The 26,394-nt window shown below is 37.6% G+C and overlaps 1 protein-coding gene across 1 annotated transcript in view; it reads left to right on the top strand.

Annotated features, from left to right (window-relative positions):
• Positions 1-26,394, top strand: part of CACNA2D1 (calcium voltage-gated channel auxiliary subunit alpha2delta 1) — a 364,004-nt gene that overhangs the window by 123,341 nt on the left and 214,269 nt on the right. The window contains exon 4 of the mRNA XM_035901091.1: positions 13,401-13,460. Within this exon, the coding sequence (XP_035756984.1) occupies positions 13,401-13,460 (60 nt within the window). The remainder of the gene's footprint in view (positions 1-13,400; positions 13,461-26,394) is intronic.

The raw sequence follows: 26,394 nt of genomic DNA, 5'->3' as shown, positions 1-26,394 counted from the left end.
TCTGGTATGCAAAGGCTTCAGCTGCATAAAAAGTTCGCTTTGTGTTGCTGCATTCCAATTCCGCAGTGATTTCTGCGGTGCCTGCACAGAAATGGGTTCCCTGGCTGGTAACGAGACGGAGCGCACGTGCTGCAGTAATGCAGAATAGGTTTCTTTACAGTTCAGAACCGTTTGGTTAACATGCACTGGGAAGGAGTACTTTTAATATGTATAAAAGTACTTGTTTGTAAGGCAACCGTAATACTAGGTTTTGTAAAGCTGTTTAAGTACTGAATCTGGGTTCTTTGGAGAGCTGTTAAGCTCCCAAACCCAGATACATTAGCATACGTCTATTATCTGAGGTGGAAATGGCATTGTATACACATGAACCCATATGGTTTATTGAATCTTTGTGACAAACATTAAATCCTTATAGGCCTAGGAATGACAGAGCTCTAAATGCAGAATATGAAATTACAGTTGACAAGGGAGTAAAACTGAATAATAGTGGTGTCGATGAGGTTGTAGTGAAATCTCCATATACCTTGTCTGTTACAGCAAGTTTCTAGATGTGGACTTACCCCTAAAAGACTAATTCAGTATTTTGTAATGAAGATCAGTAGAATTGCTTTATTTGAGAATCTAATCTTTATTTTCTGGCCATAAATTGGGCTGCTTTGTCTTAGGCAAGAGCGAAGCCAGGGTTGCAAGCCTAAAATGCAGAACAATTAATTGTGATCATAATTATATAGATAGAGGAATAGGTCTGTAGGGGATAACTTTCTGGCTTCTCTTCTGCCACAGGCTTCTGCAGATCAGGTTCTTAAATAAAAGATTCAGGTTTCAGTGGAGAGTGGATCTGGATTTTAAGGTAGTAGGAAATGTTTACATCCCTGGCTAAAAACCATGAAGATTCTGCTTAGGCCAAATTTTTGGGAAAGAATATGTTTGGACCAGAATTGAACTGGTTATAGATGCAGTACCATTCTAATAAATACCACTGATTTTTGGAAGTTACCTGTTTCTCTAGGGACAAGTATGGCATGGCTGTCTCATGCTGCAGCTTCCTGGATTTACCTTCCATCCCTCTCCAGACTGGCTACCCAGGTTGTGCACCAGTAACATAATTTGCTTAGGATTCATGGTATCATCTGATCAGTGCTATTTCCATAAATCAAAACCCAAACCAAACAATAAAACAACAACAACAAAAAGCCCAAACAGCCCCAAATCTGTTTAATAAGCTACTTCTGACTCTGCAGATTTTGGTACAATGTTCTGGATTCCATTTAAAACAAGTCTGACGACTTGGTTGTTTAAAAATAAGAAAGAACAGTGTTTCTATGACATTGTCAGCTGTGCTATACCTAGAAACAGCATCTTTGAAAAATAAACATTTGAACTATTATTCACAAACATAACATCCTATTCCAAATTGGAACACCTTTTCTTTCTGAGACTTTTGACTAGGTTTATGCTAAGATGGAGGGTGGGGGGCTAGTACTAAAATATATATTGAAGATTCAAGTATATATTGAAGGTTCAGCTCTTAAACCACTGAAAATGTCACTATTCAAGAAAAGAATAAATAGTTCTTTGTATGTAAAACCAAGTGCATAAATATCTATCCAATGAAAATTCCTTTCTGGTTGCACATGAAATACATGAGATGATTAGCCAGAAGAGATGTCCATCCACTGAAATAAGCTTAATTAGTCTGAAACTGTTATATCAACCTTGGAAAACGTTCAGTTTAACGAGATTTTCATTTTATTTAAATGCTGTGAGGCAAAATCCTTGTTTGGAAATACTATTCTAGATTAACTGGAACTCAGTGCACACTAATGCAGTATACACTTCTAAATCTGCGAGGTTGGTTTCATGCGGCAGAATAAGATGCTTTTGTCCTTAGCATTAAAAGTCCCTTTCTAGCTCCGGTAGTGGAGGTTCAACATTTCAGTGCTGCTGATGACCTAAATGAAAGCACAAAGTGTTTGTCTTCTCAAATCTTAATGTTCAATATGACAGGGCAGAGCCCAGAAGAATCTTCCTTTCCACCTACATAAATTCTTTGTTTTTCAGTATTCCTGAGGAACATAGCCTAAACACAATTCCATGAAGTCCTACAGGAACATTTTGTAGATTTAAAAAAAAAAAATAAAAAAATTAAAATTCTAAACCTTTAACCATTTGCCAGAGCTTTTCAAGTTTCAGCGCAGGTTGCTTAATTTAAGATTCAGACTGATTTCTGAAAGTCATCTCTGCCATCTAACGTGCCAGTTAAACGGGACTGTGGAAGATATTCTTCCCTGTGGGCAGGATCTATGAGGTTTTAAGTGCAACACAGGTCAACTGCAGTCAACTGCACCACACTGAGTTAGCTGCATCAAACATCCAGTCTGGCAAGGTGCATCTGTATTTTGCTTTAAGATATCCTTGTACTGTGACATTCCTGACATGTCTATCTAGTTTCTCTTTTTTTTTTTTTATAATTATGTTTTAGTTTTTTCATCTTTCTTTTGCTATTCTCATTTTGATTCTGATGATAATTTTCAGTAAGTAGCTCTAGCGGGAATAAAAGCAAACACTTTTTGGAGGGTGCTGAATTTGTTGGTATGGTTCAATATATTTCCTTTATAGAAAAGAAGCATACAAGACTGAAAAAAAATAATGAAGTAACACCAGATGTGGATGTGACATGAGGAAGATGCTTAGGCAATTTTGAGATGGGATAATGCTTCTTGATTGTGTTCTTTGAGCTAGAAGGTGGCGATTAGATTTTCATACACAGAAAAGTGTGAGACATCCTAATTAAACACCTTTTGGTGGAATGCATAATGGATAAACCCAAACCGCTTCTCGTAGTTCTCAAATGTCACCTGTGAGGGTAACACTAGAAAAATCTCTTAATTTTTTTAACCTTTTTTTTTGTAAAAATGGGAAGGAAATTACAATTTGAATGTTGATTCAAATACGTACATTACTCACATGGTCAATCAAATATATTTTAAGCATTTAAGGTCATCTATAGAATCATAAAAAGGAGGAAAATAACTGAAAGGAAAACTCAATGGATTCACCCAGAGGATAAATCTTAAGGATTTAGGTGTTATTAGCACCTGACACTAATCTTTTGTGTGACTTCGGGCAAATCATTTCACCTTTCTGCTTTACTTTCCTTTATGTGTTAAATACCATTAACAATATTTACTTCACAGTGGTTCTGAAAAGATATTAAATACTTCTGTAGCCATGATAATATGCAGCATTAGATTTTAAACTGTAGGTTTTAAGATGAAAAAGAATATGTTTTCACATAGAAGTCCATTTTTAATATCTTACAGTGCAGAAATGTAAACAAAATCCCTTACTGAAGATGTTAATGGTATACCCGAACCAGGTTAGATTTTCTTTGTAATCACAAGAATGCACAGAAATGCACTGTACTGCCTAGAAGAAGGTGGTGCATTGCCTGATATATGCCAGAGACACGACAAGAGATGCTGAAGAGGAATAATGGCCAAAACAATGCATGGCTATTGGTGATGACTGAACCTGGAAGAAGAGTATCTCTGGTTATGAATTTCATCATCTCTCACACACAGGGCTTGAGGCAGCAGAAGTGAAATCTCAATGAAGACAGTGGAAGTCCTCACACGAACCTTAGCAGGGTCAGGATTTCATCATAAAAAAATCCAGTTCTTGTGGAACTTGGTGACCCTGAGAGATATTTAAGCATTTGCTGGAATGTTTAATATATTAATATGGATCTTTCATAGCTATCCCAGTGGGTATATACTTAATACTTACATACCTTTGATGGACCTGTGCCTGGATAAAAAATGATCAGATTGACTAAAAGTAGTTTATGTTATAGGTTCAGCAACTGTTGCTTTAAAACCGTGCAGCTATATTAGGATAAAACTTGCATTTGACAGCAGGGAAATGAAGATGTATCTGAGTATAAGCTGGAAGCATAAAAGTGCTGAGTTTCTTCCACAATCAAAGGACATGGGAAGATACTGCATAAGCTAAATAGTCTGAGGAAGGGTAGAAGATGCTATTTTCAGCATTCACCTCTTGCATTTTTGTCTGCTTTAAAACTAAATGTGTTTTTTACATTACAATCCAAAAGAGTTTTCTGTTGGAGGGTAAGAAAATAGTAAATTCCACGTAGTCCTTTATAGAAGAGGAATTACGGTCAAAGGACATGAGTTGTTTTTATAAACATCACATGGCTATGCTTGAAAGTTAAAACTTGACCATGTCCAGTACAGAGAGAAGGTTGGGAGTGCAACACCTCTTTTAAAAGAGATTTGAGAAAGTTTAAAGCGGCGTGTTATTACGCTCCTTTTAATAAGAAAGACACGAAGGAGATTTGGGTATCGTGTTAGCCCAGTGAAAAGCCAGGCACAGGAGCAGTTGAGGCTTTGGTGCGTTTCCAGCATGGCTGTCATGACCGACATACCATCTCTGGGAAAATAAAGAGCGCTGTTACAATTTGCACGTAGAAGGTCATTTTCCTTTGCGCTCAGTTTTCTGCAGGACTCTCAGTTAAATGCTTTTTATTTCTTTTGACTAGAATTACTTCCATTAGAGAAATGTTGCCTGAAAATAGCATGCAGGATTAATGTATCATTTGTTTCTGCTGTTGCCAACAGTAACGTGTTTCCTTGGCTCCCACCCACTGACTGTTGATCAGACCAAGTTGATTATTCAGCAGCTCTAGCCTACCACCTGCTCCATTTTTTTTTTTCTTGATGTGCAAAGCTGTTAATACACTATCCTGCCTTGTTAAAGCTGTGTTTGTTATTCAGCTGTGGTTTTTAATATATATATATTTTTTTTTAAGAAGCGAATTAATTTTTTAACAGGTGTTTAATCAGTCAAATTCAGATTGATTCTGGTTTATACATCTGAGCACCTAGGAGGTGATGGTGATTATTATTTTTATTTTAAGTTCACATTATGGTTCTACCATTCAAGCTCTGAATTTTATTATGAATAAAGTTGCTTGTTTCATAGGCCTTTTTTTGGAAATGCTACTGCAGACTTCAGTGCTGTCTCGGTTTTATTATAAATCATTAACTACTTTGGACTTTGTCATACCGGTTTAGGTTACGAATGTGTCTTTGTGAAGTAAAACAATGTACTCCTATTCTACAGAGAAAGAGGTGGCAATGAGCTTTGTTCACTCTTGTTATTTCTTGAAATTCTGGATTTTGTTCTTCTTTATATAAAAATCTATGCAATTCTGAGAGCTTAAAGCTGTTTCTGATGATGTGGCCAAAAGAGACAGCTGACTCTCTTCAGCAGAGATTTTTAATTGCCAGCTTTCTGATCTTCTTTTGGGATTATAACAGCATTACATCTAAATGGGTTTTGTAGCACACAAAGTATGAGTAAGTCCAGAACTCACTGCACCTCTTTAAATGTAGTGCTTCGTACCTGGTTACACTCCACTTCTGGGAATTGCATTAACTAGGAGAATGCTACAATTTTGAACAAACAAACAAAAATATTGCAAACAGTAATTTGAGTATTTGCTGTATTTGATATATATGGAATATTGTTATTAAGCCATATCAAATGCATATTGATATAACGCAGTGTATTGTTGTTACTGGAACTTTTTGTTAAATGTGTTGTTCAGTTTGATTATACAATGAGGCAAAATGCAACTGCTGTTACATTCCCTATTTCTTTAAGGATAACTGACTTACTTCATTAATGTTTTTCTTGCATAAGGGATGCAAGCCTATAGCAATGTTTTCTTCTCGCTGTCCTTAGTGAGGTGTTCACTTGATTTGTTCCTTTTCCTACTTTTGCCCTTGAAATTAGGCAGCTACATGTGTGTTTCAGTTGTGTCTGTTCCCGTTTGGATCCTAGTCAGATTTTAATGGAACTGCTAACATGTGCAAATTCTGAGCAGCTAAGGGTGTTTTGTTTGCTTGTTTCTACTGGATACTTAATAAGAAGGTATTAAAGAAGCTGTGAAGCGAGCTAAACTGCTTCTAAGGTTTGGGGTTTTTTAAGTTAGAGGAAAATTACATTGTTGACGTTTTAGAACACTTGCTTTGGAGCGGGTTAATTTTGATATTTCTAAAATAAATGTATGCAGTCCTGATTTCTCCCTGGGCTGCTAAAAGCTACCCATACGCTACAGTTGAAAAAGCAGGGTAACAAGGCATGCCTACTCAATATGCGTGTCATCTTCTAATCATGCCTGTGAAGTTACTAGCTCAGCTGTGAAGTTTAAAAGAGTTTCCTAAGGCAGGCAGTGAACTGGAGCTGGTGGCGTTATGAAATTTGTGATTTGTCGGAGCAGTTGGCAATTTCAGTCTAATGGTTTCAGCGTGTGTCCTTCACTTTGAGCTTGTTTAAAAATATAACGCTAATGTGACTTGCATTTAAGGCATATGAATTATTAGAGTGAAAATGTAATAAGCTCTAAGGGTTTGAAACTTCTGCAAATGAGAAGGATAAATTATATGTTAAAAGAAGTGGTCTTTTCCTGATTCTATACACCACTCTAGCAAAATTTCGCTGCTAGATTTCAAGATGCATTTGACAGACTATTTCTTACTCTTCTTTTATGATCATTTTTCTTCATACGTTTATCGACAGTTCTCTCTATTTTACTCTCTTGTCTACTAAAACATATTTGGCAGTATCAAGCTATCATAATATTGCCCAGCTTCTCAAATCTCCTGATTGCACGCATCCTAGAAATATACTCAGGCTTGGGAACTGAACCTCCTTCCTCCCTCCTTCTCCCCATAGATGTGAAAAAGGGAGAATGAAATGCTGCTTCTCTACCTTCTGATGAGAATTTCCTACATTCCTTATTGCAGTTTAATAATAGTTAAACAGAATTATTTTGTACATTCATTCTGCAGCATACTAAGTTTGTAGAATATTTCATACAAACCAGATTCCATACCTCATGGACTGGACTCAGTGCTCCAGTCACAGAAGACAATTTTGTGCTCCCTCTGTTCTTCATCGTGGCTGTATTTGGTTTGACCTCCTATCTGGTACTCAGCTAGGTGCCCTCCAGCAATGATTTTGCACCTGCAGTTCATTTATGCCATTGACTGCTCATGTATGGTTTCTTCTCATCTAGTACCAATGGTTTTACTGGTTAGGATTATGAACATCAGAGAACAAGCTGAGATGGCAACCAGTAAGTTTCCAGACACATACCGGCTGGTAGTTGACAGAATCCCCCTTTGCAACTTCCATAGGCTGTGCAGTAGCCTTGGTGCATACCCAGCTACACTGCTTTTCCAGAAGTTTAAATGAGTATGTGTTACCATACTTTATCTATCTATCTATCTATCTATCTATCTATCTATCTATCTATTTATCCTTCGGCGGTGATTTTCACTGATGGATGGTTCCAGCTGTTCTGAGATTTGTTTTCAAGACAGAATCAAAGATTTTCCCTTAACTGTATATTTGACTATTTTTAGATGCTTACTAAATCTTGACTAAGAATATAACTTTAGTGTATTATATTTAAAAAAACACTTTCCCCACTCTTTTTGGCATAGAAGTAGTACTAGCACTGCGTCACTTTTGTTTTCTCTGCTTGATAATTTGCTATCATTAGCTAAATTCTTAATCCCCACAATAGCAGAAAAGAATAAATAGGAGAGAAGAGCTCTTTCTAGTTCATGTTTTAGAGAAGGGCTGCTTTTATGTAGTGTTACTGTGCCAAGTGGTCTTTTGGTTTTATCCTTTTTGACTTTTCTTACATGATAGTTTTGTCAGAGACAGGCGATGCACATAACATTTAGATGTCAAAAGCCACATGTGTGATGTATTCATTCAGGGTCTCCCTATTTTAGTTTTCCCTATTAAAATCAATATGATTATTTATGTTAAAAAGCATTAACTTCACCTGCAATATTATAAAGTCAAGTATTCTAGGTCAAATTTGGCTTCCTATTGACTTCTGACCATATTTAGACCAGTGGTTTATTTTATTTTAAGTTTTCTGTTTTGGAATTGGAAATCCACTACAAGGGTAAAATTTCGATGTGGAGGATCATCTTGATTCTTCCTTCACTCATTTAATTAAACAATAGGGGTAAAGACTGTCTTGAATCATAATGCTTTTCATTAGAGTTGTTAACAGATACAGAAATCCTTTAAAGCTCTGTCTTTTAAATATGTTGAAGGCAATAATAAAATTTTTCCATTGGATTTCTTTTTAGCCAACATGACAGCCTTGTGTTGGATATGAGGTCATCTTGTTAGAAAAACTGATTAAGAAGGTCTGAAATAGAATTACTGTTCATGTGAATAAAACAGAAATGGCTTAAAATGCATTAGACAAGCACACAAAATACGTGAAGTAATTTTCTGTTTATGGCTTAATTATAGTTGAGGGGTTTTAATCTACAGCTGGATTAGAAAAAAAAAATCTAGCAATTTAGGTTGTTGGTAATATTTAATAGTAGAAGACAAAGTTTGAGGTGTTATTTTGAATTATGATCCAGAGTATAACAACATCAGCTTTTTAAAAAATATTTGGAAGAGGAGATCGTAAACCTTGTACTTACAATTTAAATCACCCAAATTTGGTATATGTTTTTTTCAATCTAAGACATTGTTTTATGGTTGGGACCATCTTACCAAAACTTATGTGCCACAGCTTCATCAGATCAGCTTTTGTACTGATAATTATTATGAATGCCCACTTGTGAGAGAGGCCATATAGCAAATATCTTCATAAGAGTTACACGTGAAAAGGTAATCCGTCCCTAGTAATCCCTCCCATGCCCCACTGGGAGTATGGGAGTAAAGACAAAAGAAAAGTAAATCCACATGTATATATACGGGTGTTATGATCTTGCTATCATTAGCACTCCCAAGCTCACTTTTTGGCTATGGACCTTCCAGTTGGCAAGTGTTGCTTGTTGAAATCACAGCCCCTTGGGCCAAACTGGCTGATCTCTTTATACAGCAAGATAATAGGGTAATTCATGGGTATTTGATGAGTTACTACAAAAAGAAAACAGTCCATGCAAGACAGTAGAATCAAGACAAAAGAAAATAGTTCTAATTTGGTCTAATACAGAATGCAACAGCTTACTGAGGTGAAAATGCAATTCTTCAAAATTCTGCCAGTCTGTGTTAAAGCTACAGTGAAATAAGACTACCAGTCTTCCACTGGTGCTTCAGACACCTTATCCCAGTCTTACAAATTTTTTCCCTCATATTTCTCTCTTGTAAGTGCAGTTCATAATCATCTACAGAACAGTTTGTATTTCAGACACATGTGTGGCAACCACGATGGAAACTGCTGTTACACATACTACTTTTGGCTTTTATGCTGTTCATGCAAGAACAGGATTGACTATTTGGATCATATTTGGAAATCAGGATTTCAAGTTCATTGTATATTTCTACATTGTTCTATTTAAGCTTTATATTGATATATTCCCCTGGGTATTTATCTTCTTAAAATAACCTAAAAAGCCCATGGATTTAGTATTTTAGAAAGCTTTGTGAGGCTATTGATGTCTAATAACTCTGAGCTTACACATTTTATAATAGCTTAATATATCAAGGGGTAGTCAAATATTATTTTCAAGATAAAATACTTAAAGGAGAGTGAGAAGCAGAGAAAAAAAAAAAAGATTGATTTCATTGTACTGAATATAATTGTAATTGGGTCATTAGCTGACAGAATTCTGTGCTGGCCAGGAGGAGATAAAGATACGACATATGCGCACAAAAATGAAGGCTGGAAGATGAATAGGCCTTCCAGAGAGTTGATCTTTACAGATCAGATAAAGATTCTTCAGGTCTCTTTCTTGCAGTCCGTGCTACATCAAAGGCTGCCTTTCAGAGATAGGAACGTGCACTTGGAATCTGGGGACAAGACCTTTGAAAATAGACAGTTTTGGATTGACAGACAGCTGGGCTTTGGGTTTTTAGTTGTTGGTTTGCTTTGTGTGTGTGTGTGTAATCTTTTGTAATCCCTTTAAAAGTTAAAGAAAAGTTCATAGACTGATGGAGTAAATAACACTCACATCTTATCTATCTTTCCCAAAAGCGGTTTTGCTCTAAAGTAACCATTCTCTTTTGAAAGATTTAAGGAAATCTAGTGGAAATCCTGATTTCTTTCAAAGTTTGATGAAAAATACTTACTTGTGGGCAGTGGCTGTCTTTTAAGGGATAGTTCTTCTTTTATTGATGAGCTAAGTATTCTGAAAATTACTGAAAATAATGCACCCTGCTCAATAGTTAGAAAATAGCAAGGGAGAGGGCAGTTCTCATTCGCTAAAAAAAGTTAAAAATAAAGTAGAAATAATTGTTTCATCTGGGAACATTTATTAAATGCTTCTTTAATCACAGTGGTTTCAAGCACCTTAAATTTGACATCAGCTACTGTGTCAATCACACTGGCTAAACCCAACATCAGCCCTTTTGATCTCTTACTTAGAAGCACCATCTCACAGCAGTCGCGCGTCCTCCAAAAGCACAGGAGAAGCTGCTAGAGCATTTTGTTAGCTTTTGCAGCCCTCTCCTCCTGATCATGGTTTCTCAGTTTATGTACTACTTCAGAGTAATTTGAGTATCATTACCATAATCTGAGAATCCTTGTACTCCAGCAGACTGTACAAAGTAGGGTTTTTTTTATAAAATACTTTGAAGTAAGCCAGAATGTTTCTGTTACATACTAGTTTTGTTCCTTTTCCCCTTTTTAGTGGTGTTTGGTTTTTCATCCTCTCGATCTAAAAAGATGATGTTAAATAGAGCTTCATTCTAGGCCTGAAAACTTCTCACAGCTTTCATCTTCACGCATACAGAGGCATGGAGTAAGAAATGATTGAAACCCGTTATGCAGAAATACTGTTTTGCATGTTTGTTTTAGAACGATTTCTGCTTATTTTCTTACTTATATATATGAACCTCAACATTTTAGTGTTTGCTAGAGAAGCCTGTTGGGAACTGCAGTGGATCATGGTGTTAAAGAAGGTGTTACCTTATTAAACCCTCAGTGTAATGAGAGGGAAAATGGGAAGTGTCAGGTGTCAGCCTGCTGTTGTGTTACTCCTCTGTTGGCGTTCTCCAGAGACTCCTCCATCAAACCAGGGAAGGCAAGACCTGACATTTGCATGCCTCAAAAGGAAGCAGGCATGATTTCTTTGAGAGAGATGAAAAATTAGTCTCTCCTTGTGCCACAATAAAGGGCATAGGTAACTTTGTTGCACAGTCTAGCTGGTTTTGACCCAGGAGTCTTGACTTCTTACTCTTGCTCTTAACAAAGCACTCGCTGTGGGAGGCTGAATGTCTCAATCATTAGGCTCCATGTTGCTGTAGCAGTAGCATTTCTCCTTGCATAGAAATGAGGAACTTACTAGAACACCTTAGCTTCATAAAATATTTTTTTTTAAATTTATTTTGAATACTCTTCCCTTATCTTTCCTAAAAAATATTAAAGTTATTACACAGGAGGGAACGATTCTGGTTTTTGCATGCACAGACTTCCCATCAGTCAACCCATGTCTTTGGAAAAAACACCTGCTTCTTGAAAATGAAATCCTTGCATGATCTGTGTCCTTATGGTAGTCTGCGCGTAAATGTTGATAAATTCTTCTACTGGAAGTGAACTGGGTAATCAGAGGCCTGGCTTGTGGTCAAAATTGTTGGACAAAATTGTTCTAGTACATTACCAGAAAACTGAAAATACTGCAGGTATCTGGGGTGTTTGTCCAGAGCGGTCAAGGGGGAGCTGTACTGTAGTGCATCAAATGATATAATAGCTTTGCTTCTGTAAATGTGGTACTTGGCTACACTGGAGGGTACCTCCAGTTGGACATGCCTGTAAGATGCTGGTAGCTTTCTGTTAGCTACCTTTGTCGATTTCTATTTGAACTGACAATAAAACGGATGAGTGGAAGCACAATTTCTGGCAGCAGAGCAAAGAGGTTTGTTAGGGGTTTTTTTTGTTTATATAGGATTATTGCAAACCTAAAAGAAAGGAGAAGATCCTAAGTTTTGCTTTGTGAAATTTATCATCCTGATAGTTGTTAGAGAGTGGAGAGGGACTGCCTGCATGGGAACAGGTAACGTAGTGGTTACTACCCTGGACTGGGGCTGATGTGAGATTCTGACAGCACCATCTCTGCGAATCCAGCTTATGTGAACTTTCTGGTCATATTCCCTTTGGTTGTTAGCAAGGACTGACAGTTGACTCAACTGAAAATGTGACTTAGACCACCAGTTCATTTGGTGTAGGAATTGGTCTGAATATTAAAAAGTTCATCAGCCTTAGTGTGCCCATATTGTTACACAGTAAAGTGTTCTCATCCCTAGTTATCTGGTGGATATAGCCAGGCTATTTCTGTTAGAAAGGGACCATGACTCCCCAGAAACAGTTGCTAAAATTTTTGTTGCGCTCTACAATAATTTAGTTCTCAAACTCACTCACTCAACAATTAGGGCATGGCTGAGTCCACATGAACTGCGCTCACATCAGGTAGCTGCTTCTTCAGAGCTTGCTTGCTTGCAGGATGGGTGCTTGCCTCCAGGGCTGCCAGCACCGGGGATGCTGGAGTTCAGCTCCAGAACACTCATTACGCTTGGCAACTCTCAAAGGCAAAATTGCAGTAAACTCTTCATAAGCATGTACAGACAACTTTTTTCAAAGACTTGTAATTTTGCATGAGGAGTGGCATGTCACCAACCCAACGGATGCGTCAGCTCAAGAGACTGATGTGCGAGAGGATCAACTGCTCATTCCTGTGCGCTGTGCTTTGCTTCCCGTGGGGCTAAGTGGACACACTGGATTTCTTTCAAATTAATTTCAACGGGAAACATGCCCTCTAGGAGCAGGCCTGTTACTCTCCAGCTGCTAATGTGTATTCAGTCCGTGGGACCAGACTAGAGCTAGTCCAAATTACTGAGTTTTTATGGGTCTTTAATAATCACAGGGGATGTCAGTACTTCCTATAATTGAAGCTAAATAATTTAATGTAGAAATAAATGTCCGTAACACAGTGTTTTAAGATTCTAATAAATACTTGTCATTGGATGGTAGATTAAATTAATGCATATAAGGCAAGGTGGTGTGTGTAAGGAGAAAGCATTTTCAGAAGGATATTAATGGATTTTGAACTTAACTAGGACTTCTTAAATGACATTGGAATGAGGGTTAAGTTTTCTAATGCATGATTACAGTACTTAAAAAAGCAAATAATAGAGAAAATAGCATTTTTGAAATGAGATGGTGCATCTTTACTCAAATACACACAATTTTCCAGTAAGTGCAAAAAAGCATAGCTGCATAGAAAATTGCATAGCGAAAACATGTGTTATGAAGAAATTAAAAAAGAAAGACTTTGCTCTCTGAAGAATCAGTAAAGGCTAAAATATATGTGTTCTCTCTCTTTGGTTTTCAGCGCCTCGCTAAAGAAGCAGAGAAGTACCAAGCGTCACATCAGTGGAGGGATGAGTTTGGGGTAAGTTTCAGTTTTTCTCATTTTAACCTTCTCAGATCTTTCCTCTTTGAAATGTTAACTATGTTCTTACAAACGTGTTGTTTATATATCCACCACAGATGGAGTCATTGACTATGAATGGGAATTTTATTTTATTCAGTAAACAGAGTCTCAGTCTGGGTGTCTGGAGAATAAAGTGGACTTTTCACTTCAGAAGCTCACAGGGAGCTTCGCAGACCCCAGGGATGTAGCTCAGAGGTGCACACGAGACATCTGTTTGGTTTGGCACACAAGGAGTGATTACAGAGAAGAGATCTGAGTGATGGTTACTACCTGTTAAAAGCATGCTACTCCAAGCACTCAAACACAGAATTATAGAAAACATTTTTACAAGTTGTTTTTTACTTGAATGGTGGAAATAAGCAGGAAAAAGCTTAGTACAGAAGGATTTGGTTATCTACATGACTGTCTGCTTTGGGAGTCATAGACTATTTTTTTTAGAATCCTTTTCTATACTTCAATAACTGCATCTCTTCTCTTCAGTATTCTACTACTACCGAAGAGGCCCTAACCTAGTCAAACACTAAACTATCTTCTTCAACCATTTCAGACTTTACTGAAAACCAAGTGAGATGATTGTAAAATGTACAATGTTAATTCTTTATTACCGATCAAGTCAAATCAATATTGTGTTGCATGATTATAAGCTTGTTCATTTTAGGCTACAGCTCCCTGCTAAGTGGCAAAGTCATTTATTATGCCTTCATTACCTGTTTCCTTCAGAAATAAAAGCAGATGGTGCTTTTACGTGATGCTGCTACATAGGCTGTGTTTGCCCATCGCTAGAATCAGTGGCACACAGTTAAAGGCACAATGGTTTTCTATAATGTCCTTTCTGATCCAGCATTCCTCAGACACTTGGAGAGCTGAAAACAAACAGATAAAATGACCCCATAAGGTCAGGCCAAATAATTCAGATAAGAGTGACTGGCTTTTAGGAGTGCAAAGAGGGTCTGGACACAGCCTGAATGCTTTTAAGTGTGCTTTCTGCACAGGCACAGCTTCTGATATAAGGTAAACCACAGAATGCATATTCCATAGGGATGCAATAATGAGAATGCTACAGAGACCTTTTCTGCTAATCCCTCTCTGTTTTGAATAGAAAACAAAACCTGCAGGTTTGATGGACTCGGTGCAGACAGTGTGAATACAGTCAGGTGCTCTTTCTAATCACTTTGCTTCTTACCTTATACACTGGCATCACATCAACAACGCCGTGTCAGCATTTGGTTTTCTTTTTGCTCTTTACTTGCAGTAGAAGTCAGCCATAGCAGAGAGGCTTCTGGTCTTATCAGAATTCGTAGCCAAGGAGAGATCTCAAAGTAATTTTGAGATGTGGTTTTATATTAATGTTGTGGCTCAGGCAAAGACTATGGTCAGAATAAAATAAAATAAAAAAATGCAGTTGGATTTATCATAAAGTAACTGCAAGCTGAGCTTCTGCTTTACTGTTTTGAATTTGGATGAGAACAGTGTGCACCATATAATAACCTTGACATTAGGTTATGCAATTAAATTTCAAATAAATGTATTAAGCCTCTTATAATTTAATTTGTTCCATTTTTGCCAGAAGTAATCTTTCTTCTCTTCTGGCCTACTTCTTAGAAAATGCCTGCTCAAATTAGTTTGCACACAGATCTTTCTGATAAACTTAATTTTCACTGGAAGCTTCATTCTCCTAATGGCTGTGATGGAAAATAGAAGATGCACTGTAAAACTTTCTGTGGATGAGGGTTCTTAAAGTACTTCTGATAGCATTATGAATGGTCTACATCATACTGTACGACGTTTATTCCTTCTCCAGGATTTGGTTTTGGGTGATGAAAGCCCTTCCAGCAGCATTGCACATGAGTCACTGCAGACGAACTCTTTGGGACAACCTATTTCTGCTTCTAATGAGTTCACAATCAGTAATGCCCTTGACAGTCAGATTGCAGCCAAATAATAGCCTATGGAGTTTTAAGGAGAAACACAAACATTCCTTCTGGGAAGTATATGTGGGCTGACTTCAGTGGAAGAAATCCAAAAGAGGAAGGGCAAAGAGGGCTGGCCATAAAACCAAGGTCTGTACAGAGCTACAAGGGATGCGTCAACCAAAAGACTGCCAGGGTGCCTGTTCTAACACGTTATTCAGAATATGAATGTTTATTGCACAGTTTGCAGCAAAAGAAGCTTGTGAGCATTAAGGATTTTTAAAGATTTTTATTTGCAGGTTAATGTTGCAGGGTAATAAGAATTCAGCATCCTCAGATACGGTCTTTTGAAATTAGTTCATACAGGGAAAAATCTTTGAAGATACAGCCTCATTTCTGTTATTTCAGCTAATAATCTCTTGTAAAGACTGTCAGAATTGTCTAAAGGAGAGGATTTGCTTGCCTGTTAGAATAAAAGTTGTGACTTACTGAACAGTGAATATCTGGTGTTAGCTAAAGTATTTTCATATTCCTATACTTCTGTCACCTTGCATACCTTTCTAAATACAGAGATTGACAGTAGGGTCTCTATATATTCTTTTTATTAATAAATGAATGTTCGTCAGATGTATATTGAATGTCTCAAGAGCAAAAATAAAAATCTAAAACGAGTTAAGAGCATGTATCTTACATATTTAGCTAAGTGACAGAAATAAAGATTATAATGTATTTTGGTATTTTGCATTGATAATGAAATACCAAAATAATATTTGCAATTAGTAATTAATTTACTAAAAAGTTGGAAACTATTCAAAGGAATATTATTAAGAATCATAATTAAGAATACTGAATGTCTTCTGAGTAAGAAAGGAAAAATAATATTAATATCAGATAGTAATGTGTTGTTTCCTGATTAAGCACACAGTCAATTAAAACGTCTCAACTGCAGTTTACATTTACAGTCCTAAAATAATACTTACCTGTTAGGAAACTATTTAAGTCTTTAGAGAATATTCGTGAAGTTTATGAAGGCAAATCCAAAGCTCTTCTCTTCAGGCAAATAAAGAAATGCCATTCTCTGCTTCCTACTCCATCTGTATTGCCCAATTCCCTAGCTACCTATACAGCTGGAGAAATAAAACCCACTTAAATGTTTTTAAATTAATGCAGTTACAAATCAGAGGTACAAACCAACATATTTCTAAATGAAACAGCCTTGTCAGTTTGAGTTTTCTTGTATGCTGCAGAGTGAAAGGGGGCTGGTTTTGGCACTTGTGATGGTCCAATTATTTTTCTGACATAGAGATGCATGAAAAAAAATGGACATGAATTGGAAGAAGGAGGGGAGAATTCTGTATGAAATAATTGCTGTTATTCCCCAAATGGATCTTCTACAATTACATTTGATACCACATTTGATTGCCCTGCAATGGTTGGTTAACTAAAGCAATTTTGTTTCCAGTCGGGTTGCAATATTAATTGTACTTACACATGTATAAACATAAGGGATATCTCATTTGTATTTTAACAAGGGGAGTCTTTATGGATGGCCTATTAGCATCCACTTACTTACATGAATACCGAAACTCAGACTTTCAGGAATTATTTTTCACATTTAAATGTCACGGGCAGAATCCTTTCAATAGGCCTTGTCTTTTAACCAATAGTGTCATTTTATATAGTGTTCTGTGTAAATTATTATTTTCTGAGGCCTGGTATTTCTGAGACAGCATTTGCTGTGATGATAATGTGTAGGCTGGTGTTTATGTACCGACCGGGCTTAAAAGGAAAGACAAAAGGTCATGGAAATATTACTTTGGAATTCTGTTTTTTTTTCCTAGTACAAATATTGGCTGCATAAAACTGTAGTGAAAACTTTCTCAGGAAAGAACTGGAAGATAAAAAGGATAAACGAGATAAAACAAGTCTCGCATCACAAGAGTTGATCCAAGAGGTGACCTGCAAAAGCAAAGCAGTCGTAGGCGTCTCTTTGTGCTTGACAAGTCTTGCAGATTGAAGATTTTCAAGACTGTCTGTAATTTATTGTGGGTATTACAACAACATTAAAACATTGCATCTTAAAAGCCTCAACTGGAAAACAAACAAACAAACCACTAAACTTTCAGCTTTAAAATGCTGCTTCATTCTAAAGAGGCAGTTTAGTAAACATTGCCTTTGGAAAGAGGGAAAAGCTCTGACGAAAACAATGCAGACTACTTTTTCTCTCAGATCATCAGGGAGAGGATACAGCCCTCTTACGGCTTGTACCTCTGATAGTCCTCTTGGGTGCAAAGAGCATCTGTGGGCAATGATACTGTTCACATTTGGCTCCAGACCTGGGGTACAGGGAACCGGTCCCCACAGGCACAAGGGAGGTGTGGGATCCTTTCCCAGTAAAGTCATACATACTTCATAATTTTGTGGAATTTTTAGCAACACTGAACACGGGCAAAGCCTCAAAGCTGTCTGCATCTTCACACAGTGCTCTGATCCAAAACCCAGTGAAATAAATCTTCCCTTGATTTTGATTCATTTTGAATAAGGCCTCACACGTCTAAAGCCTGTGTGATTTGGAAAAAAATATGCCGAATGATTGATTTAAATTGACAGGCAGATGGTCAAGGTTTTAGGGAGGATATTTTATTCTCTGAAGGGCTGTGTGCCACCTTCTCTTCTGTGACATATAGCTTTCATTTGTGTATAATTTAAATTAAATGTGCCATATTGCACTGAAAGGAATGAAATCAACTTTTTTTTCTGTCAGGGGTGATTTGCACTTTGACATGTTTCTACCCAGGGGACAGAGCTTTGTGTGTGCACTGCGAGTGATAGGAAGGTGAGGTGCAGAGGAAATAAGAACGAATTATATTTACTGAAATTGGGTGCTTTTAGGGGTTGTTCTGATGTTTATCTGATGCTTATCAGATCACTTATACCTTTTTGATTCATAAAAAATGCACTGTGAGTATTGCAGGAACAGGCCTTTCTGCAAGTTTTTCAATAGTGCTTTTTCAAAATGAGACAAGATGCAGCAGTTGCAGCATTTGAAGCGTTCCCACCTTCCTTCCCTAGCATCTCCATAATTAATAAGAAGATATTCATCTTAATGTAGAAATTCACTGTGAACATGCCCATTCTGAAGCCTGTTTGGAGACATGTGACATAGGCTTCACCAGATGAGTGCAGAATTTGGCTGGCATTCTCTACTGGGAACTGGGTCCCACTGTCCTCTTGTCCACCCCCAGCATCCTGCTCCTGATGTTCAGATTCTTATTTTCACAAAGTCTCAGCAATGCCCTCTGGTTTACAAATTTCTAGGAGGCACTAGTTAGATATAAGTATATATATATATATACACACACATATATATGTCTTAAAGGCAAAGAAAAAATCCAGGTAATTAGAAAGCTTTTAAAAGATAGCCTCTTGCTATCTTGCTCTCAAGTGAGTCTTTGAGTCCAGAAATCATTGATTTCCTCTAAAATCTGGGTTGCCATAGGAGGTCTCTGCCATGCTTTTTTTCCATTATATAATATCTAATGTGATCCTGTATAAGCATAACCCCAATATAAGTGTTAGTGTGATTAATCATTAGAACATATTTGTAATCACATTTGTAATCCCTGATTTATTTTTTTTTTCACACTTTAGGAATTTTAAACCAGTTAGGAAGTTGATAAAGATGATGGCAAATGGTAGCTTTACAATCAGAATCAAGATTATATATAAGTAGCTATAGAGGAGATAGCTTTTCTGTTATTTCTTTTGGTCTTTAGATTTTGGTTATTTATCATCTCTTCATATGCTTACATTGAGTATAGGAGTGTAACTTATAAGTCATCGCAAGGATCTCATCTGGGCAGTGAAGTGCTTCCCTGGTAGGAAACTTGCCAAAAAAGCTTTTAGAGTAAAGCGAAGAAACACCTTCAATCATTATTGAATCTTTCAAGCATTCCATTTTATCTGAAAAATCAAATATGTTAAAAGACATCTAATACTCTTTTTACTTACTGACCGGGCAACTCATTTAAAAAATGTGCAGCTTCTGAATAAGGGGTAGAGGGAAGGAGCTTGGAAAGAAAAAAAGAAAGAAAGGTGTGATTTCTCGTTATTAAGACACCATACATTTGCATTATCGCCTTCGTTTTGAATGACTCTTTAATGTGCTTTCTGAACAAACATCTTATCAAAAGCAAGATGTACTATTGTACTCAATTTATTAACACCCTGTAGGTTCTTTAGTTTACAATAGAGAAGTACGATAAGAAGAGCTTTCTGCAGGCTGCTGTTGTGCCTATTTTCTAAGAGTTCATTGAATTTGTAGCACAGAAGAAGCTAACTAGTTTTTTGATTTTACCTTTCACCTTCAAAGCCAGTTGCTAATGTAAATCTGTGATAAGTAATTCTTAGCATTGTATTTTCAGTTTGAAACTAACAGTATCTTTCCCCTTGATTCATTCTTGCCAGTGTAACTAGGATCTAACTAGTTTCCTCTGTTTCTATCATCTCCTGGGCAAACTCATTTCCCCCCTTGCCCATCACATTCATGCTATCCTGACCCTTTTTTACACTGAATTTAGGAAATGCACCAGTGTTTTGGAAAAAGGAGTATTAACCTACTTAATGCTGCTGGTTTTGAATTACTCATAGGAGGAGAGAAGGTATTTTTTTTTTTTTTAATTAAAAGAAAAAAACTGATCTAACTGATTACGCACAAAAGGTTAATGAGTGGAGTATGACAGCAACATTCAAATATAGCTTTTCATAATGGAGGCAGTCTTCTAAAAGATCGAGAAATTCAGAAAATAGTATAAAGTTTTGATTCTTACTTCAGAGGAGGGACACCAGTCATAATAGCAAACTGTAGAGATTTTTTTTAAAAAGCAAAGTAGACCCAAAATATTTTTAGAATGTCAAAAGGGGTAAATACTGGGAATATGTAGATACGGGCTTAGGACTACGCATATTATTTCATATTAAAAGTAGAACCTTTCTGAAATTCTGAGATGAGTGGGTTGGATTTTTGGAGGTTTGTTTTTTTCTTCATTCCATTTCCTTCTATTTTTCAAATGACAAAACCACAGGAGTCATGCAGGCCTTAATAGCTTACTTTGGTTTTTTTGCCACAGGATTCCTGTAAGACACTAGATAAAAATTCAGCTTGTCTTTCTCACAACTCATTATCTTTAGAAAGAGAAAAAGGAGCTAAGATGGAAGTTGGAAGGTTTACATATTTAAAAGTTTGTAGGTCTCAGAGATGTCATGAAATACCATGCCAAAAAAAAAAAAAAAAAAAAAAAAAGACAAACCTCATGGCTTACAAAAATTAAAAAATTACATTCTCCAAACATGATGTACTTAAAGTATACTACCAAGAAGTGATGTTCCAAGAACAGTGGCATGTGCAGTGGTTGAAAACAGAAAATGTGTGATTGTCAGTACTATTTTGATGCTGAAATACAATAGAAATTTAATAGGAGTTTCATACTACATAGACTTTAAAATGCTCTGGGAGTGGTAGACAATTCTATTATTAAGAGCTTTATTTTGCTCAAGGGATTTGGGAATTCTTATCTATCTTATCTTATCTATCCATCCCCTGAGTATAGTGTAATTCTCATTAGAATTTAAACAAAAGGTGAAATTGTGGCTCTTTTATGTCCTGAAAATGATGATGTGTGTTTCAAGTAGTGGCAGATATGCCTGTAAGCTTGCCACAGAACAAGAGATGTGCATAACACAGAGCAGAGAGACTCTTCAAAAGTAGCAGTAAGCTTACGTTCTCCTACATCATGTAGAGAAACATGAAAAAATTCTACCTGATTTGACCAGAAATGTGGGCTGTTAAGCATTTGTTTACTTTTGCTATCAGCTATGAGCAAATGAGAACTGTATAAATAAATATACAAACAACTCTAGGCCTCATTGGAGGGACATTAGGATTTAGCAAGTCTTGAGAGCTCTAGGCCAACTCTATGACTGCCTGTAATTTATGTGTTTATGGAAAACACTATCATTCTGTTTTCATTTTCCCATTTGGTAGTCCCAAATTATACTGCACTGAAGCACTGTGTATGGTAACTGACTTGAAAATACAAAGAATAAATATAAATCTGACCATGCTAATCCAAAACAGATCTATGCTTTTAAAAATGGATGGATAATCCCTGATGAATAATTAATTCAGGTAAGATTCTCTTCTTAGTCCTTTGGGCATTAACACTTCTCAAGAGAGGAACTTCAGTTTTGCATTTCTTAAGAGTTACACATGGGAACAGTAAAAATAAGGAGCTTGGCTCTATTGATACTTTTCTGTGCTTGCACAAAATTCTGGTGTTTTCTCCTGATAAAACTTTTTATGCTTTGTGTGTGATTTTTTTTTTCTACCTAAAAAGTGAAGGAAAACTTCCAGCAAAAGTTTTCTACCAGGCTGAATGATCTACGTATAGGCAAGTTTATTTTCATCTAATTTGCTATGGGTATAGTAGCTTAAATGACTTTAGCCTTAAAGTATTCTAAAATACTCATTGAGGATGTGTGTAGTCATGCCATAGCACTTCCCCACCTTTCAGACAGAAAATTTATTTTTGTTTTATTAGTATATGCAGGTGTTTTGTGCTAGGCTTGTGATACTGTGAGGCTCTAAGTCGTAGTACGTGTGTGTGTGTTTGCATACTTTTTCTGCAAGTGATGCAGCTTAGAAAATAATATTACTAGGGATAATAATATTAATAATAATATTAATAATAATTAATATTAAACTAGTGAGCTTGCATGCTTCAGGTGCTACATCAGTTACATTAGGGCATGTAAGAGTATTTGGGGGTATAAAAGCTGTTGAGATGACATTGGAGGCACGTAGAAAGCAAGAAAGGGCATAACCTCACATAGGCTTGCCTGCACGGTCAGTTGAGAATGGTGCCTGGTGCGTGCCGTGCCACAGAATGTGTCTGGACATTGCTTAGGTGTCTTGGGGGCAGCTGTAACAAGCACACTATGGATGAGCAGCAGCCTGTGTTCAGGATTTATTTGCGTTTTATTTTGAAACACAGACATCGTTCTCTGTGGAGAATAAAGCATGCTTTATCCTAAAAGGTGCTGTGGTTACAGATCAGTAACAACCTGTGTCAAGAATAAACACCAAGAGGAAATGTGGTTCAAGAGAAAACAAATTTTCCTTAGAGGAATAGATATATAGCAGCTATGGATAAATGTAGCTTGAAAATAGGAAGAAGGAACATCAAAGGAAAAATCCATCAGTTTAATGAGTTTCTCGGACATTCTACCAACAGCAGTAGGGCAAATATCCCACTATTTTTATGAAAATAATTATGATATTATGAATTATGCTATGATTACGAATTATGAATATTGCTTTTATGAAAGAACTCTGACATGGACAGCAAGACTGGCTTTCCTTTGCAGATTCATGTCAGTAGGTTTTGCTGACACAAGAGTAGTTCACTGAAGTGGTTACATGTACTAATAAGAATAGAACAGTGCAAATCCATACATTGAATTGAACTTGGGGAATGTTTGTCAAGAACAGGATGCACTTAGATCAATTCGTCCACCTCCTCGTGTCATCTATATATTGATAAGGAAATGTGAAAAGAAAAACAACTAAATATGTTGATACATTGTATCTGCACTTGAGAGCTCTGCAAGAGTTTTAAATGCTTGAATATGAAACAGATCAAATTGTTTTCTTTATTGCTTCAAGATAACAGAGTTAAAGCTTAACATTTCTGAGATATTAGATAAGCTTTTTCCTATTTCTCAGTGTCCATAAACAAGGTTGAGGTGATGCTTTAAGAATCAGACAAGGTGGAAGCTTAAACTAGTCCAACTTAAATAGGTGGGAGGTATGTATATGCATATGTCAGTTGTATAAATTTTCCCCTGTGTGTATACTTGTACATGTATTTATCTATGTATCTATGTGCATATAAGCACTAAAAGGTCATCTAATGGTGTGTGTGTATGTCTATAAGCAGGTGCAAACTGTTAGGTGAGTCTCTATTTTGCAAGTCTGCAAGGGACTAAAGCTTGTAGGTTCAAATACTTTGAGAACACAAGCAGTTAAACTGGTATGTGCCCATGCTTTTGAAATTTTGTCTCCTGCCTTTCTCCCCAGTTTTCACCTCTTATGTCTTTTCTTGATGTGAACGTGGCATCATCCTCGACAAGACACTTCATCCCTTTTTACAGCACTCCTTCTTTCCTCTTCAGCCTAAGTTTCCTATTTACCGTTATTCCTTCATAAATACTTGTAGTTCCTTCCTCTTTGGCTTTCTGAAATCTCAGTTCGCGCTTCTGTAATACCGTCTAATGGCGCTGTTGAGAGCTGAGCTGAAATAGTCCTCAGGCATCACAGGATAAATTTTGAGAAGAACTGATGCATTTCTTCAAACTTAATTTAATATATTCTTTCCAATTTACCTTATACTCTCTTCATTGCATTCTTCCAATGTTAAGCTCTTTTTCAGTAGCCTTTTTGGTTGGGTATGCAGGAGCCTTTCTGGCTGCCTGGCTTTGTCATCAAATACCTGCCCTAATTTCACGTTTCACAATAGATAGCTATTTCTCTTGTTTAAAATTTCTTGCATTGGCTCTTTCCTCACATCTTCTGTTATTTGTCTTTCTGTCCACCCTGAATTTTAGAAAAGAGATGAATTTCAAAGAAGTGCTGAACAGTACAAGAATTTTAAAGTGAATTATACAAAGTCTAAGGGCACAAACCTACGTGTGTTACCATAAATTCTGATGGCAGTGCTAAAATGCTGTGAACTTCAATAATTCTCTGCCTAGAATAAGGGTTATATATATTAGATTTAAAATATTTCTGAAATTGTGTGCAATTTCTGAACTAAGAAGCTGTGCAAATTCAGAACTAGCTGATTCCATCTCCAAGTTGTTAACACCCAGGGCTGTTGTGACTTCTGCCCTTGGGCAGGATTAAGGGGAGTCAGAAGAACCAGGCAGAACTAGAACATTGCATCAGAAGAGGTCACTGAGGATCCAGGCTTGCTGCTCATGCTGCTGGGAGCATGTGGGCAGGCTGTTAGGATCCAGTTTTGTTTGGATGAGAGGAAGGCCCCCTTGCTTTCTAAACGACCTCAGATGAGTCTGGGAGGCCAGGGGCGGCTGGACCAACCTCTCGTTTCAGGTTCGATCCCTTCTAGAGGGATGAAGACACAAACGAGGTCAGATGTCGTAAGTCCACCCATTTATTAACTGTTTGGGGGAAAGAGAGAAAGCAGCAACAGGGAAGGAAGAAAGGAAAGACAGGAAATCAAGTGAGAGGTCCGGCTAGAAGAGAGCAGACAGTCACCACTATGGATCCGTGGCGTCCCGGGGGTCGGTGCTTCTGGGGTCTTTGGTGATCGCACATGGAGTCTTTGGTGGTCTCCCACGAGGTTGGTGATCTCCCTCAGTGGTGTCTTTGATGGTCTCTCACATGGTCTGAGACTGCGGCCTTTTTTATAGAGCACAGCCCAGCACATGCGCACACGTTCCGCACACTTTCCTTTTGGCGGGCTCCGTTCGTGTGCTTTCGTGTTGCTGGGCAGGGGCAGGGCTCTGCTCGCAGGCTGTGAGTGGCAGCAAACTGCAAGCCTTGGTGGGCAGGCGGGCCCGCCTGGGGGGCCACTGCTTCAGCCAGCCTGCAAGCCACCTTGCCTTCAGCAGTGCTGATCTTCGCAGATCTTCAAACAAAGGAGCAAGCTTTGAGACAGTTAGCTGGCTATTCAGTCCCCAGTTAGCTGGCTACTCAGTCCCCAGTTATCTGGCTACTCAGTTCCCAGTGAGCTGGCTACTCAGTCCCCAGTTAGCTGGCTATTCAGTCTCCAGTTAGCTGGCTATTCAGTCTCTCACACAGGCTTGGGCTGAAACTGGTTTTAAGAAAGAGAGTGTTCTTCCAAGGAGAGATTGCTGTTTTCTCCATCCTACTGACAGCCAGCAGCCACCAGTCTGGCTTTCCAAGGTTTTGGTACAGTCAAAGCAAGCTTTGGCCACATTGTGCTGCCCTTGCAATCTAATGTGCTGTATGGCTGGCCACTTTGCCTGTGCTTAGTCAGGCTCTGAGGGTATGGGGGCATTCTTGGTAGAAATGACTACATTTAAATGAATGGGAAATAATATCTGCTATTATTACAACTCAATTTTTAAAGCTTCTTATCCAGCGGTGAGTGGAAACAGTCAATGTGGGTGGCCTTTCTTTTATAAGTATGGAAATCAGTCTGGAGAAAAATGCTGGCACAGATATTCCAAAGCCTCTTTCTGATTAAAAAAAGAAAAAAAAAGGAAGTACAAACCAGGAAAACAAACAAACAAACAAGCAAACAAACAACCTGCAGCTTCTGTTCTTCATCAAGAGGATGCAGCTGGCATCAGGTTAAAACTGCCAGGGACTTAACTGGGGGATCTGAGTTTACAAAATAACATTGTCAGTTTTGTAAGTAAATTAAAATGGTAGAGAGCAAATGAAGTATCAAGGTGGTGATACTGCTTTTCTTCAGTTCTTTAAGGCAGAAAATAGTTATTTTAAGTATTTTAAACATTTTTGTTCCAGTTTGTCTGCAAAATTCCCCTGTTACCTAATGCTACTCTTCTATTTTGTCAGAGGGTATGATATGAGTGATGGCTGAACTTTGAGTGAAATGATAGTAAGCAAGGATAAGTACTGTTATTTACTTAAAATTTGGGTTAGGCTTAGAAAAGAGTTTTGGAAAGTGACTACAGCAGGGTTAGGAAAAGCTGGGAAGAAAGGGAAAGGCTCACATGCAGTTATTGCGAGGTCAGCAGCAGTGAGGGCCGGCGGCTCCCAAGGCAGGCCAGCTGGAGCTGGAGGTGACCCAGCACAGGTCGTCCCCTCACCGTGGGGCTGACCAGGGTAGGCAGAGCTGGGTGCCAATAAGAGCGTCCATCGATGGTTTCCAGATGTGGTGAGTGAAGAACCAAATCCAGGGTCCACTGGAAGG

This window comes from Egretta garzetta, unplaced genomic scaffold (assembly GCF_000687185.1).
Source record: "Egretta garzetta isolate BGI_Z169 unplaced genomic scaffold, ASM68718v1 scaffold148, whole genome shotgun sequence".
Classification (NCBI taxonomy): Eukaryota; Metazoa; Chordata; class Aves; order Pelecaniformes; family Ardeidae; genus Egretta; species Egretta garzetta.
Note: the sequence above shows the minus strand (reverse complement) of the source record. Positions and strands in the feature narration are given on the sequence as shown.